General features: G+C 39.8%; 1 protein-coding gene across 3 annotated transcripts in view; it reads right to left on the bottom strand.

Moving 5' to 3' along the window:
- Positions 1-1,825: 1,825 nt before the first annotated feature.
- Positions 1,826-16,461, bottom strand: part of FRS2 (fibroblast growth factor receptor substrate 2) — a 62,871-nt gene continuing 48,235 nt past the window's right edge. For all 3 annotated transcript variants that reach the window (XM_032854844.1, XM_032854843.1, XM_032854842.1), the window contains 6 exons: positions 15,245-15,339; positions 9,437-9,528; positions 8,003-8,189; positions 7,031-7,189; positions 6,480-6,643; positions 1,826-4,860 (listed from right to left, as the gene is read on the bottom strand). In XM_032854844.1, the coding sequence (XP_032710735.1) occupies positions 3,910-4,860; positions 6,480-6,643; positions 7,031-7,189; positions 8,003-8,189; positions 9,437-9,502 (1,527 nt within the window). In that variant the 5' untranslated portion in view covers positions 9,503-9,528; positions 15,245-15,339 and the 3' untranslated portion in view covers positions 1,826-3,909. The remainder of the gene's footprint in view (positions 4,861-6,479; positions 6,644-7,030; positions 7,190-8,002; positions 8,190-9,436; positions 9,529-15,244; positions 15,340-16,461) is intronic.

Raw genomic sequence — 16,461 nt, forward strand, 5'->3', positions numbered from 1 at the left:
ATTAACCATAGGGGATAAAATTCCTATTTCATATACAATTTGGCAATGGTAGTCCCACTGTTAGACAATTTTTATAAAAGAAAAAATTAAAAATCTAACAAGCTACCTTTATACAAAGTTGCTATATTTATGCCTTTACGTAGGAAAAAAACATTTATAATGCAAATTAGGACATACAATAATCTTACAGTATTATACAATGTAATGAAAATAAAAAACGTAACACAAAATTTTTCCTTTATAAAATGTATATTTTGCATTTACTAATGCAAATGTGGCACACCGGTGACTACTGTACTATTAATACCAGTCCGTTTCCATGCTACTATTATTGTCCAATTGTCATAGAATTGTAATTGTATTGATGCTACAAAAGAATTGTGTTATACCAAAAAATGAGGAAGTAGGAATGGGGAATAGGGGTGTAAAGAACAGGATAGATAGGGTGCTGGTTTGGGCAGAGTATACTGTGGTATGTCATAAAATATCTGTTAGTTTTTCAAGCCAAAAACATTTTCTATACATTCTGTAATTTTGTACCAATGCCTTTATTCAAATTTGGCAAACATCAGGGAAAAGGTAATTAGTACCGTATACCTCACATATCAGAAATATGAACAAGATGCCAATACATCAGTTACTTCTGAATGTTGTCTCTGATGGTATGTCTATTTCAAGGAGATATATACATATATATGTATATACATATACATATATATATTTTTATACACACACACTACACATTGCACAAAACACTTGGGCATTATGGGTTAGGAACAGCACAGCGGGGAGTGGGAAGTACTTTTTAGCTTGTTAAAACCTTTACCTTGAGGCAAAAATATGGTGGCACATTATTGGGAAATTATGAAAACATAAGGCCCCTGTCCCATTTTTAATAGAACATTATTGAGGTACATTTTTATATGTTGTGCCACAGATTTTTTTTTGAGGAGGGAAGGAATAAACAAAGACTAGCTTGACTTATAACATTGAACTGTGGGGTCAACATTAGTATCTATAAAAAACAAAGATTGCTTGGCAAATTTTCATAAGTCCCAAATGTGATCTATTCTGGATATACTGGGAAGTGAAAAGCTTTTTGCTGAGTCTTCAAGAGTAAAGTGCATATCTCATCACTCCACAGCAGCAGTAAATAAAAGGAACTATTTGCCAATCTTCCTGGAGGGAGGGAAGGCACCATATTTTCATTTTTAAAGGAAGATGAAACTGGGAATTAAAAGACATGACAAAAAAACACAGGTAATACCCATATCAGTTTCCAACCTCTGATCTGGGATAAAAAGCTGTTATCACCTGTATGGGTAAAAGAGGACTCTATTGGGGGGAAAGCATATGAACGATGATTCTATTTCCAAAACCAAAAAGTGGGATCCCATGGTCTACCAACGGGAACAGAATATCTAAAATTAGGTCTGTCTCAGAAAATCTGAAACATATGGCCACAATTATATCCCAATAAAATATCGCATTCTAAAATGCACCTAGTAACAGGTACATTCTTCCAGGACAGAGCTTAATGCCCATGACTAGACTACTGCAAAGGACAAGTAGTGTTCTACATTACTTTTTATTAAATAGGAACACAGGTGATTTCCAGAGACATCTAGAAATAAACACCAGTTGTATACATCTTCCTAATACTCATAGTACCTAAAATCAAATTCTTAGCAGACAAATTGGTCCCATTTTCATTTTTAAAGCACACAGTATTTAAAGCATAACCTGCAATGATTATATTGGCGCTACCTAAAATACATAAAAACTAATTAGAATCTGGAAGGAAAATGAAAATAATGAGGAAAATAAAGTATCCAACCTCCAAAATGAATCAATAGGTCAGCCCTTTCATTTGGAGGTTCTGTCTTGACTGCTTGTTTTGGAGAAAACCACATGTACTGGTTCCATCATAATTCTTATTCCACATTACAAAAACCATCACATAAATTTGGCACGATTAGCAATCTACTCAGAAGAAAGCATAAATGGAACGATATATTAAAAATGGAAACTGCACACCTTTACCACTGCTCTCTTTTTAGAGAACAGGGAACACTTTATTAAGCACCAAGTTCACAGAAAAAAAAAAGAAGAAAGAAAATTCTGCTATGCACATAAACCAATGGCACTGAAAATAATAAAGACGCCTTTAATAATTTATTTTCTTTATAATGGTCCCACTCTATTATTCTGCTAATCCATCCACTGTCCTATAATTATTTACTCATCAGGTTGGGTGCTCTATGACTGAAACCTTTTCATGCTCAATTAACCTTAGTTACATCTGGCAGAGAGATCCAAATCATGATCTCAAACTTCCTCCTATTTAGAGAAAACAGGAACCTACCTAGCCTTTCCACTGTACCGTCCCTTGTCTTCTCTAGCATTTGAGAAACTGGAACACTCTTGATTTTCCAAGAGTTAAGGACTCATGGACTCTCTTCAGTTTATATAAACTTCAATTCATTCTAAATCCTAAATTATGACACAATCTCATTGCTCTAAGACTTCCACTGTACCTGCTATGCCGGCAACACTCCTAACATTCTAATGGAATCAAGGGATAACCGAAGCTCCAGCCACGAGTGAAAGGAGAGCAGAGCTGAGGAGCACTACTGTGGGCAAAATATAATTGCAGCCGCGTGACGAGGGAATCACTGTTAAAGTGCTGGGGAGGGTGCCCACAGAGAGAACACAGTACCTTTAGGGAACTTTGCGTGTTAAAAGTAGCTTCCTTTTTTTCCTCGGCTGTTCAAGAGATCACCTATGGACACAAGTGAAGTTTCAAATTGAGCGAATGTTTTCATCAACTTGAAAAGTAAACAGCATACAAATAAATACTGGACAAGGGCAACCCTGTTATAGAATAACAGTAAGTTCCAAATGAACCTTCAAAACCACAATTTGACAAAAATGCAAACGAAACGACAACGAACACGTAATCCAATTTCAAAACTATATACAAACTCGAACATTTTAAATGGAAAAAAAGACATTAAGCGACAAAATAAGACATCCCGAACACCAAAGGAAAAAACTGAAGGTAATTGGCAACCAAATGGCACAAACGCCTCCAGAAAACAATGTCACTGTTCATAATCTACAGGAGAGAAACTTGCAGGAGATCGTGGTTCAGATTTCCAAATGTTTTTGGGTAAAGTGACCTGAGACTGATTTCTTGAGTCTAGTGTAATTCTGATTAAGATATCTGGGCATGCCCTTCAAATGACATCATGAGATGAGTAAACAGAAAATCTTGTCTCCTTCCTGCCTTTCAACACACCAAGAGCAAACCATATTCCCGGGCGCATGACTCTTCCTAGTAACGCAGAAGGCAAAGGAACTGACTGGTATATAAGGAGGTGTGGTACTTCTATTTCCTTTACATGTTTTGGCTCAAGTCAAAAAGCCTACAATTAATGAAATACAGGATTCCTCATGTTACATGCTGGAGGCCATATACCTGGAATAGTGAATCTACAAATATTACTTTCAACGCCTAGAGTTATCTGTTAGCAATGCACGTTATCAAGAGGCTTTATAAAATGTTTTAAATGCCAACCATGACTTAGACATGAATGATATGCGTAAGTCCAGACTACTGATAAAAATCAACCAGCATGTCACTCGCTTCAACTCTCATTTGAAATAGGCACTGTGAAAATGGGAATGCTGCTGTACAGTAATGAGTAGTACATACTGAAATTAGTGTTCTTTAATGAGTACCTGCTCTACATTAATTCCCTTTAGTTAAAGAAGCACAGGAAATATTCAGAAAAAAAATCTTATCAGTCTATAAAAGGAGTTAGTGTTTAGAAATGACAATGAAGCACTTGCATCTTCATTGGTTAAAACTTCACAAAGGTGCAAACAATGTACCGCTTTCCAGGCTCACATGGGCAGGTCAGTACTATTATGTCTAGTCTTCCTAGATGTACCATCGTCTCGCGGCAGCGCTTTCTGCAAATTTGACATAGCAGCAGTTCTCTCGATGTCTATCACAGCATACAGCTCTGTGCGCCTGGTAGGGGTTTGCGGAAGGGGAGTGGTAGGCGTTTTTGGAGTCTGAGGGTTGTCAGAGTCACTGCCGCCTTCCAAGTCCACCTGTATGTAATTGAGCTGCCTGTGTTCTAAACTGGGGCGTCTGATATCAAAGTTAAAGACTGTTGGCGTACAGTCCCGACGCCTCGAATATTCTATTTTGTGAGCACTTGCCGGCACTGTTACATTCTCTGTATTTACATAGTTATGCATTGGATCTAGATTATTATGGTAGCCATTTAGAGATGGGGTCTTTGGTCCTAAATTGTCATCTTCATCCCTACTAAGCTTGCGGGCTTCCCAAACAGGAGGCAAAGATGGTAAATTTTCATAGTTTAATAATGCAGTTCTTCTCTGAGCTGAGTTGTTGATATTCTGGGTATCTGAGGTACTGCTGGATGTCAGACGACCTCTCCTGACCCCTGAGGCACTAGGGATAGATAACCCATTTATATTTTCATACACCAGCTTGTTAACAGAGGGCGCATCTCTTCGCTCGTCACTGTCATATCCAGTGTCCCATTCTGTGCTATTGGCACCACTTCCGCTGACTTGGTCTCTTCCAAGTTGCTCCAGTTTCTCTTTTTCCATTAACTGCTTTTGAACAGGGGTTGGTCCTAAGACAAATTTGACTCCTTCGGGTTCCAGAAGAATCTGAGGGTCCCTGTCCTCAACACGACTTGGTTCTTCTTTTGGTGTGTTGCTTTCAGCATTCGAAATCCTCGCCTCCAACGGGACATGCACACTTGTGCGGTTTTTCCGCTCTTCTTGCACTCCTGTAGTGTTGACATAGGTATGTACCTAAAGCAAAACAGAAGAGTGGACAATAACCAATAAAAGGCTGACCATATCTGTTAAATTTTATCGATTAACTTTCCCTCTCCTTCAAAGCTTTTGTCTTTGTTTTTCACTAATAAAAAGGTGGGGAGAGAGGAGGATTGTGGAAACACTTTCTTCACTTGATAAAAGAATAAATAACTCCGGGGTGCCTGAGTGGCTCAGTCAGTTAACCACCTGCCTTCGGCTCAGGTCATGATGTCAGGGTCCTGAGGCTGAACCCCAAGTCAGGCTCGCTGCTCAGAGTGGAGAGTCTGCTTCTCTCTCTCTGTTTCAAATAAATACATAAAAATCTAAGAAAAACAAAAACAAAAACAGAGTAACTACTCTAAAATAACACATAACGTTGTACTTGATACATGAAAAGCATTCTGTCAAAAAAAGTCAGGAACATACTGGGATTATCATTTTGATGTTTTTTAGAAATTCTCATAAGTATTGAAACATAATTTAGAAATAAGGAATAACAAGCATTAAAAAAAAAGAGACAAATTTATCATGATTTGCAGATAATGTGACCAAATAAAGAGATAAACCCTGCCAGATTTAATAAGAGTTCTATAAAATGCATTGGTATAAAATAAATGCAACCTACTAAAAAAATCATCACTATTTAGAAAAGGTCAATGGTATTTGGAGGAACAATATAAAATGTTTGTGGAAGACTAGGGGCACCAGGGTGGCTCAGTCTGTTAAGTACTGACTCTTGATTTTGGCTCAGGTGATGATCTCGGGGTCAAGCCCAAGAGCTGTGTTGGGCTTCTGGCTTGGCGGGGTTGGGGGGGGTGGGAGGGTGGCAGGTTAGAGGTGAAGCACGGTTGCGGGTGGGGGGGGGTCTGCTTGGGATTCTCTCCTTCTCCCTCTATCCCTCCCTCCACGCTCACAAGCATGCACGCGTGTGCGCTCTCTCTCAAATAAATCTTTAAAAAAAAAAAAAGTTTGGAAGACTATTCATAAAATTTGAAAAAATTCAAAAAATGCAAAAACTGAAGGAAGTGTAATTATAGTTTGACTTAGACATGAATGATAACTAAGTAACTAAGAATTCATTTACTATGTAAAGAACACAGAGAAACAGATTTTAAAACAGTAAAAATTTCTTAATGATATGTGACCATTTGGTTTACAAGAGATAAGAATAACTAATTAACATACAGACGATGTTCAACCAAATACTTCACTCCTCAAATGAAAAACAGAATAGTTAGAAACATTAAAGAGCCTCATACAAACACTGCCAACGAAAGCCACCTTGCTGCTAGTAGTGCACTGATATAAAAAGCAGTACAAATTCCAGATCCATTGGAAGTTATTGTAACCGGACCTGACCATTAGTTCTATCCATCCTTCCCTACAGACGCTCCTCTCCTGTGAGTCCACAGGCTGCTGTGATGCTATGTCTCCCTCCATACCTGTACGTATTTGGCGTATGTTAGAAAATATATGCTGTTTCCTCTGATTCTACACTACAAAAGTCATAAACAGTGAAAGCTAAAATTCAGACTGAAATTTCCACGCATCAGCGCAGCAATGCTTTAACTCCACCCAGTCTGTCATCCCCTTAGACAGTAGCACACGCTTACTTGCTCCTCGGCCACAAGCAAAGGATGCGTAGATTCTTCACCCACGGAAGGCAGCCGTGCACTCCCCACGGAAGGATGTCTGCTTGACGGATGGGAAGAAGCATCTCCGAATGAGGGATATCGGGGATATCCATTCGGTAAATTCTGAGCAGCAAACCCTGGAGCTGAGTTTTTGTTTATTGGTTTAAGAAGAAAAGCAGGATATGGGGGGAAGACAGAGATAAAAGTGAATGAGAATGGAATCTAAGCTGAGAAAATTAAGCAAGGTGTTTCTGGTAAGACGCAACAGAAACCAGAGCACAAACAACATCCTCCTTCCACTCCAACTTTCCATTCACATTTTAGATAAAATAGAACTTTTAATATTTTCCTACTTAAAATATTAAAAATATTTATAATTATAGCTCTAAGCAGCTTAAAAAAAAGAACTGACAACCATTACACTTATCTTAGCCAATGGTGATTTCTAAGGCGTTACAGATTAAATATCCGTAATTCAAAGTTTATGAATGTCTATTATTCAAAATACAAGAGGGAAAACTGGTACTTACTTGTAGGTGTTCGAGGTGTTCTGGGGACTTCCAATTCTGTCTGATGATTATTCCTTTCGACAACTGGCTCTTCCACCACATTTATACTATTATTTTGCATAATTTCTTGCAACATGTTAAATAATTCTTCTGCACGGGCACACTTAAAGGCAAAGATTCCTATAAATATAAAAGAGAAGGGGAAAATGGTAGCTGTAGCTTTAAAAAAAATACAGGAACACCTGTCAAAGAACAGAACTGAAAAGTAAGCATTCTATGCACTGACAGGAAGAAGGGTCTTTTAATCAAATGTCTGATAAATTAATGATAGTCTCTGTTTCAAAACATAAACCCAAAAGGAAATTCACAGAATAATTTTCCTATATCCAAAACAAGGCAGACAAAAACAAGATTTGAACACTTCCTTTGGTCTGCTTTTTAACAGCAGGGGGCACCCAAGTCACCATTACCAAGGTGATCCTTCACCATTTGTCCGTGCCTCGCTCCATGGTTTACAATCCTTACCTTGTTTAATTATTACAAGAGCTCTGTAAAGTAGGGATCAGCATTCCTTTCTGACAGACAAGAAATCTGATGTTCTACAGAGATCATGTAACTTGTGCAAGGCCTATCATGCAGCAGGCCACAAAAAAACCAAACCATGTTCGGTTTGACTCTAAAGTTTAGGTTCTTTCCCCACGAAGTTGTAACAATAAAGATACATAGTCAATTTACTGGAGCTAATCAACTACTGAAAATCTTAAATAATATGAGTCAAAATTCTGGACATAGAGAATGTGCTGAGTAAATGCCTGATAAATGAAGCCATGGTTTACGGCATCTCTTTTCTTAATCCACTTAGTCGGGGGATTTTTTTTTCTATCAGGAAAAAAGTAAAGTATTAATTTAAACATTGTAAATAGAATAACTGAAAGAATAATTTTCAAATGTGATACTGTTTGGAGAAGAAAAAAAATTAAAGGCTCCACCGACCTTGTCCAGTCTGACACCTTCGGCCACTTTCAAAAGAAAAGAGATTTGAATCATAGCCATAGCGCCGCAGGCAGAGGTAGTGCCATTTTACCGAGTCACGTTTCCGAGTATATAAAATCAGTTCTGTGTCTGTCAGTTCCATTATGCCAGAACCTAACTCATTCCCATCATCATCCACATTAATGACCTAAAAAAGAAAATTTAATTAGTACCACCCTAATGTTCCCGCTGGACGGTCATACATGTATTTCGCCAGTCTGTCAGTAAAAGGCACTGTCGCTGACTGGTTCAGTTATTCGCTCCTTTGTTAATCCATCCACCAGCCAACGTGTGTGTAGCGCATGGGCTATGCAGCAGTGTAAGTCCTGGTGCCACCCACAAGAAGCTCACATGCCCAGTGAGCGTAACAGATACACAAACATGAAGTCAACAACACAAGGCTGTATGTGAGCAACTGACAAATGGGTGCAACCGAGGCGGCAAAAGGCAGGAAGTGCGGCCTAGGGTGGCTGGAGATGCCTTCACGTGAGAGGAGGAGGGACTTGGGCTGGGCCTCAGGAGAGAACTGGTGGGTCAGGGATTGTGGGGCATATCCTGAAGGTGCAGTGCTACAGCAGACATGAAAAAAGTATGTTTCAGAGAGACCAAGACAAGACCGGCACAGAGTTCACGGAAGGGCAGGCCTCGCACTGCTGAGTTTAGGAATCGGTAACATTTTGAGAGAACAGTCTGTATTTCTGGGATTGGCAGAGTGCTTTCCGAGTATTTCCCCATTTAATCCTCAAAACAACCCTAAACTGCAGATAATATTATTTTCGCCACTGTACAAAACTGGAACAAACACACAGTGATAAGGTAACCTGCCCAAGTCACAAACCTACAAAGCAGCAGGGTTTCGACTTACACATGGGTCTGTGTGATCCAGAGGCCATGATGTGTAAAAACCTGAGGTCAGACTACAAGAGACACTAAATGGCTGTGGAGAGGTAAGAAATGGAGCATCTGGGCTCTAGGTAACAGAACACCAGGAGTTTTAGAATGATGAAAGAGGATGATTAATATGATGTCAACTGTAAGATGGATCACAAAGGTGACTGACTCAAGGCAGAGTTCAGCTAAGAAACTATCCAGGCATGAAGCAATGACTGGGAGGTGGTGACCAGACTGAAGAGGCACCTATAAAATGGCATTAAAAAAAAATTTACTAGAACTGTATGGCTCTAATTGGATGGAGAGGACCAAAGGGAAAGTAAAGAGGATTCCACACTGTCAGTAAGAACATATTGTCATCATTTGTTAAAACAAGAAAAGGCAGAGTGGACACAAAGAGAAAAAAAAGAGTCGAGAGATAAAAGTGAGGAAATAAGATATATTATGTGGAGAAAAAGAATATCCGACTAGGCAGAGAGATAGAACTCAACCAGTTTTACTAACCTTAAACTTGTTCCGATGGTTATCTGGGACAGTGTCTTTATCTGGACAGCTACAACAGCTACCCATGGCTTCTTCAGAAGACCATGTGAGCACTACACGAAAGATAATTTGGAAAAAGTTATTAAATGTAGGATACAAAAATCACAAAACAGAAAAAGACTTTAGAAATCATCTAATACAAGGCCTGCATTATCCTGATGAGGAAATTTAAGCCCAAGATGGTACAAGGCTGAGCTAGATTTCACACACTCAGCTGGTAAACTCTGCTCAGTGACAAGGAAAATAATTTTGCGAGGCAGTCTTCATAGAAATCTCAAATTTCCAGTTTAATTTGCAAAGGTCTGCCTATTTTTAAATTATCTTAAAAAATTAGGGTCTCATCTCATATGGAACCTATTTAAATAAAGTCATCTGTGGAATTAATCTTTAATGGTTTATCAGAAATTTCATGTCCCTCTTTTAATAAATTTCCAAAGGGATGTTGGACTTCAAGGTTGGAAGGTATTTTGATTCTTATTACTCATGCAGTATATCCTTCATGTACCTCACCAGGCAGAAGTTGATTGGTAAATAAGACACACAAAAAAATTTGGAATAGTTCATTAAGAGAGAAAAACGACCCAACAATCAAGGAGTAACTCAACGTAGAAAGTATCAGCGAAACTGATAGAGCGTGTCTGTCTAATCCTTCTTTCCCACACAAGGTTAGAGATCATAGATTATAAGTGACATTAAGTGTTCAGGAAAACACCAAATGAACAAAGAAAAAATTTAAAACATCACTTAAAAAAAGGGGAAGAATCAGAACGAACATGACAATATTTGGAAAGGGGAAGGGAAGGAAGCACAAGAAGCTATTAGATAAAAAAGAAACACAAATCTGATAAAACCAGCTTAAAATTCTTCAAGGGCTCTTCACTACCTTTAGGAAAAAATTTGAAGCTCGTGAACATGACATGAGGTTCTTTATAATCTCATCCCCGGCTACAGATCTAGTCTGAGCTCTGTCTCTGTTTCAAGCCCTCCCAAGTCACATTCAACAGTCCCCCAGAGCAACGTGTCTTCCCACGTCCTTCCACATTGCTCCTTTCCCTTCTCAAGATCCAACTGCGCAGTTCCTTCACGGAGCCTCCTCTGATTCCAAGCCACCGGGAGAGTCATACTTCTTGTGTAGCCCCCAAGGCACCCTTGGCTTCCCAGTATCACAGCATTCTTCACATTGCTTCCTTAGTAGAAATTGTGACAGATCATCTGTTTACTTAACTCTCACTCCTACTCCACCACAAGCTCCTTCCCAAAACTAATTTGCATTTCCCACGCCTAACATGTTACCTAGCACACAGCAGGCACTCTACGTCTCTTGTGAGCTGGCTGGACTGAACTGTACTAAACAAAGGTAAAGGATGCTGGCAGGTGTGAGTATTAAGCAGATGAAAAAGTATACTGGTACACAAACCAAAAGAAGTAAAATAGTAAATTAATTAAGACTCATATGTGGCAGCTTACTCTAAGTAATACGCCAGCGAATAACCAGGCACAAAGATGATTAAGTCACAGTATGTACCTCTGAAGAGTCATGAGTTTAAAGGGAGAGACAGACATGTAAACAGATAACGCATTATGATTAAACATTGTATGAGAATATGAGAAGGGTCCTGTGGGCACAGAAAAGAGAGCAAGTAACTTTCTGGGTTAGTGGGGTGGGAAGCACCATCTGAGCTGGTACTTAAAAAGGTGAACAGAAAATAGTTATTTTCTCGGCATAAAATAGACACAGGTACTTGAGATAGATAAGGGTACAAAGAAGGCAAAGACAAAGGTCATGGCAGATCATGAAAGGCGGCACCACATTCAGAAAAAAGGGAGGTGTCTAAGATGACCGGAATACAGGGTCGGCTGTAACACAAGTATGGCCAAACCACAGAAAGGGTCCTGAACAATGAGATGGGGGTCTGGGACTCCAGGTAACTGGAAGCTAGGTGGCATCCAGTGTCTTCCCAATCAAATGAACATTACTCTCTTGTGGCATTTATCACATTCTATTATAATGTTTATCTGTCTCAACATTCACGTCACTGTGATCTCCCTGAAGATAGGAACCTTATCTTCTGAATTTTCAAGGGCACTAAGAACATCACCTGAGTGTCTTAACGTGGCCCATAAGGGTTTAATTTAAAAAAATTAATACAGGCATATCTTGGAGATATTGCAGGTTTGCTTCCAGACTGTGGCAAAAAAGCAAGTGTCACAACAAAGTGAGTCAAATCAAGATCAAGTTTTTGGTTCCCTGATGCCTATAAAAGTTACGTTTGCATTATATCACAGTCTATTTGTGTGCAAGAGCAGTATGTCTAACAACACAATATATGTATCTTCATTAAAAAATACTTCACTACTAAAAATGCTAACCATTGGGGTGCCTGGGGTGGCTCAGTCATTAAGTGGTTGCCTTCACTTCAGGTCATGATCCCAGGGTCCTGAGATCGAGCCCCACATCGAGCTCCCTGCTCACCGGGAAGCCTGCTTCTCTCTCTCCCACTCCCCCTGCTTGTGTTCCCTCTCTAGCTGAAATAAATAAAATCTTAAAAAAAAAATAAAAATAAAAATGCTAACCATCATCTAAGCTTTCAGGAAGTCATTATCCCTGATCCCAGTTCATCATAACAAATATAATAATAATGAAAAAATTTGAAATACGGTGAGAATTACCAAAATGTGACACAGAGACCCCAAGTGAGGAAATGCTATTGGAAAAATGGCGTTGACAGACTTGCTCAAAGCAGGGTTGCCACAAACCTTCCATTTGTAAAAATCACAGTATCTGCAAAGCACAATAAAGCCAATTCAGCTCAACAATGATTAATGAAAAGTCTAAATGCAACAGAACCAGGAATGCCTGAAACTGCTTAATAAATTATGGGATGAGAAAGAGGCAAAAGATTACTAAAAACATTTTTTTTAAGTAGAGGGATAAATGATGGAAACAAAGTCTACTTGAAATTACACATCCATCCTCACCACTGACCCGCTCCTGAACATGAAGCGCTAAGAGATCACTCCAGTGCAGCTTCTGCCACAAAAGGTAACGCCTCAAAGGAATGTTTTTGGTTTTAAGATTTTTTTTTTAATTTATTTATTTGACAGATAGAGATCACAAGTAGGCAGAGAGGCAGGCAGAGACAGAGAGAGGAGGAAGTAGGCTCCCTGCTGAGCAGAGAGCCTGATGCGGGGCTCGATCCCAGGTCCTGGGATCATGACCTGAGCCGAAGGCAGAGGCTTTAACCCACTCAGCCACCCAGATGCCCCTCGAAGGAATGTTTTTAAGCTATTTCTTCAAAGGAGTAGAAAAATCATTCTTTTTGTTTTGTTTTGGTTTGGTTTTAAAGGGTTTCTTTTAAATTACTTTTTAAGTAATCTCTATACCCAACTTGGGGCTCAAACTCACAGCCCCGAGATCAAGAGCCACACACTCCACCGACTGAGCTGGCCAGGGACCCCTAGAGAATCATTCTTTGACTTGCCACCTTCACGGGCTACCTGTCAAGGCAGCACCTCCCATGCTGTCAAGGGTATGCAGGTGGTGGTACAACCTACTTGAAAACTCTATCCACATGGAATGTTCCAATTCAGCTCAACAATGATTAATGAAAAGCCTAACATGTGACCTAAAAGCCTTGTATGCCATACTAAGGAGGATGGATTTGCTCCCACATGTGATGGAAAGCCAGCGAAGAATCCGAACCAGGAAAGTGAGGTGCTTAGGACTTCATTTTAAATACATCTACCTGCAGAATAAATTTAGGTGGCAGTTCAGTTCAGAGAAGAAAAACCAGTTGGAAAATACTGAAAAATGAAATATGCTACAGACCTAAAACCAGAGCAGCAATACTGGGAATAAAGACAAAAGAAGATGAATTTTCAAAATATTTGGGGAGACCAGTGAGCAGTATGGAGCAGGTGGTGAAGCAGACAGGAAGGAAGAGGCAGTTTCCAGAGTGGCAGGTGATGGGCGCTGGTTCCACTCCCCGAGACAGAAAACACCATGCTGGTCTGCAAGTGCAAGTGATGGTGGTTAGCTCAGCTTGAGACAAGTGGAGATTCTAGAGAACAACCAAATGGAGATATGCAATAGAGAGTTAAATACGTGAGTGTGGATTTGAGGAAGGAGGTAAAATATTGATGTACACGTGGTATTTGAAGCCATAAAACAGAACACACTGCCCAAGGACAGTACAAGGAGGGGTGTAGAGTTCAAATTCTAGGGAATTTCAATTCCAATTCTTGGAAATGTGGAAGTACTAGAGGAGACAGAGAAGTAAAGGAAGAAAAAAGAATCAGAATAATACCCACTGAAAAAAGAAAGTGTCGAGAAGGAGGGTTCAATTCAGAACCCTCTGGTAGAGGCAGAAACCAAACTGAAGTGAACAAATGGAAGATAAGGAGGAAGTAGCCCCCCCAGAGAATGGAAACTGCTCTTTCAAGAACAGGTTCAAAAAGGAAAGGGCAGAGTGCTTTGGTGTAGACAGACGTGGTTTCAAAAAAAAATACATTGTTTGAGTTACTTGTTTTCAGATGACATAGACTGATGCAGGTTTGTGATCAATAGATCAAGATAGGTTAAAATTTTTAGAAAAAAAAAAAAAAAAAAAACAAAGGAAAAAGATGTGCTACATGATGGATCAAGACTGGAGATTGGAGGGGAGACTGGAGAAGAAGAGTTGCAAGAGAAGTCTGCCCCTAGAAGTAGGAATGCCTTGTCCTCTGAGGAGAGAGGGAAGACAGTAAGGATGGGTGGAACACAGCGGAGAAGCTAAGTAGGTAATACCTATCATCCTAAATGTTTTTTGTGCAAAAGAAGGCAAGCCTGCAGCATGAGGGACCTGGGGAGGACGGGAGGATTACTCTCAGAGGCGCTGCCCGAGAAAGGTAGCAGGATGATTAAGCAGGCTGCCCAGAGAGCTCAGCGGAGGCTGGAAAGGAAGATTCGCTGCTTTTACAGCAGCGCTCAGCAGTTCAGAGGGCACACTGTTCAAGTGACCCGGGGTCAGAGGGTAAGAGGACAAGGAAATTAAAGGATACTGGCAATAATCGGGGCCTGAAGTGATAGATCAACCAGGTCTGGTCAGGATAGAAGTAAAGGAAGAGGAGGCCTGGATGAAATGGGCAAAAAAATGGAGGCAAAAAGGAAGAGGAAGCCTCACTAAGGCTGAAGAACAGCCTTAGTAGGAGTGAGAGCCTGACACAGCTGGAAGACAAAGAGACTTGAATGCGGAGTCTCACCTGCATCTCTGAGTCCTCCTCCTGAACCACAAACTCCGAGGCAAGGGGAAAGGCAAGATACTAGATATTCTGCATTAATGACCACCAGATTCATATTTGGAGACCACATCTGAGTTGTGGAAGACCTAATAATGTACACTAATACTGCGAACACTTGATGAGAAACCATAAGGCCTCACCATCTTGCCCAACCAAATTTATAACTCAGCAAAAACTTTGTAACTATGCTCTCTCGAGAAAGCAACACGGGAAAGTAACCAAGGGTACGTTCAAGGACAAAAGGTAGCTACTGTTTGGGAAGATCAACACTGCAACAACCTGGCTATTTTAAATTGGTAAACACTGCCTTAGTTTAATTAAAGCCATCTGTCCTTATTTGTTGGAGGTGAAAGCAAGTCAGGAGGCAACATTGACTGCATTCAAGAAAACATAACAAAACAAAACCTAAAATCTCTTGTTTAAAAGAATATAATGGGAACTTAAATTTTTTTCTTTTTTTTTTTTCCCCAAAGGTAAACCTCAACTTACCTAGATCTGGCCATTAATATTCTTAGCCTCTTCTGCAGCATCAGGAGTTTAATCATACTTCAAAATACCATGTTTTCTTTGTTTGCTGACTTAACCTAGGAACAGAAAAAAGTCAAGAACTTCTTATTTCTTTTTAAAACAATGATTTCCTTATGAGACTTCTGGTAGCACTGTTAGTTCAATTAATCTATTTCAATAACCCCCAAAGTATAAAATTCTGATTCATATAAGATTTCTTTTTAAAAAGAAAATGACATGTACAAGTTATCATTCACACAGTCAAGTAAAAATGCTATAGTCTAAGTTCTAGAATGTTTGGGTATCAGAACCTTTAGAAGCGGCTGACTCTGGCTTCTCCACTATAGCTACGACACTGGACAAATCACTTCTCTCTATACTTAGTCTCCTCAGCCATACAATGAGAGGACAGACCAAACCACCTCTGAAGTACCTTTCCAGCTAATTTCACCCAGTGGTAGACTAATTCTCCACCTCCAGTCAGTTTTCTTTTTTTTTCTTTTTTATTTATTTATTTGACAGAGAGAGAGGTCACAGTAGGCAGGCAGAGAGAGCAGAGAGCCCGACGCGGGCCCGATCCCAGGAGCCTGAGATCATGACCGCAGCTGAAGTCAGAGGCCCAACCCACGGAGCCACCCAGGCGCCCTCCAGTCACTTTCCTTAAACTTCACCATCACTCCTCCCAAGACTGATTTTAGAATCCACCCACCATACCTAATCTAGAAGAGCCCTCCAGAACCAAATCAGGAGTCAGGCAACAGGACACAGTCGATATGAACAAGCATGCCACGCAGTCACAGGATAATGATATGCCTTATAGCAATAAATTACAATCTAGAGTTTCAAGAGATTTCAATAAACTTTTGGGAAATTTCTGGTCAATCTATTCCTTTTTTATGACACAAAAAAATCAAACTCAAGCACGGGCGCTAACATTTACTGAATAACTACACTGTATCAGGCATTAGGGGTTTTGCTAATAGTCTCATTTTAATCTACATATTGACTAGAGTTAACAAACAACTGGTATCCAAAAAGAACATTTTAAAATCATGAACCCACATGCAAACAAAATTTTCAACTCTGGACTTCAAACCTACATACAAAATAAACAGACTGGCCACGTGCTTGCTTGGGCCCCCCATAAGCTGCAGCGATACCCTATGTTAGAAGGGGAAGCAACCCAGGGCCTCTGCCTC

This window comes from Lontra canadensis, unplaced genomic scaffold, assembly GCF_010015895.1.
Source record: "Lontra canadensis isolate GAN:19392208 unplaced genomic scaffold, GSC_riverotter_1.0 scaffold9, whole genome shotgun sequence".
Classification (NCBI taxonomy): Eukaryota; Metazoa; Chordata; class Mammalia; order Carnivora; family Mustelidae; genus Lontra; species Lontra canadensis.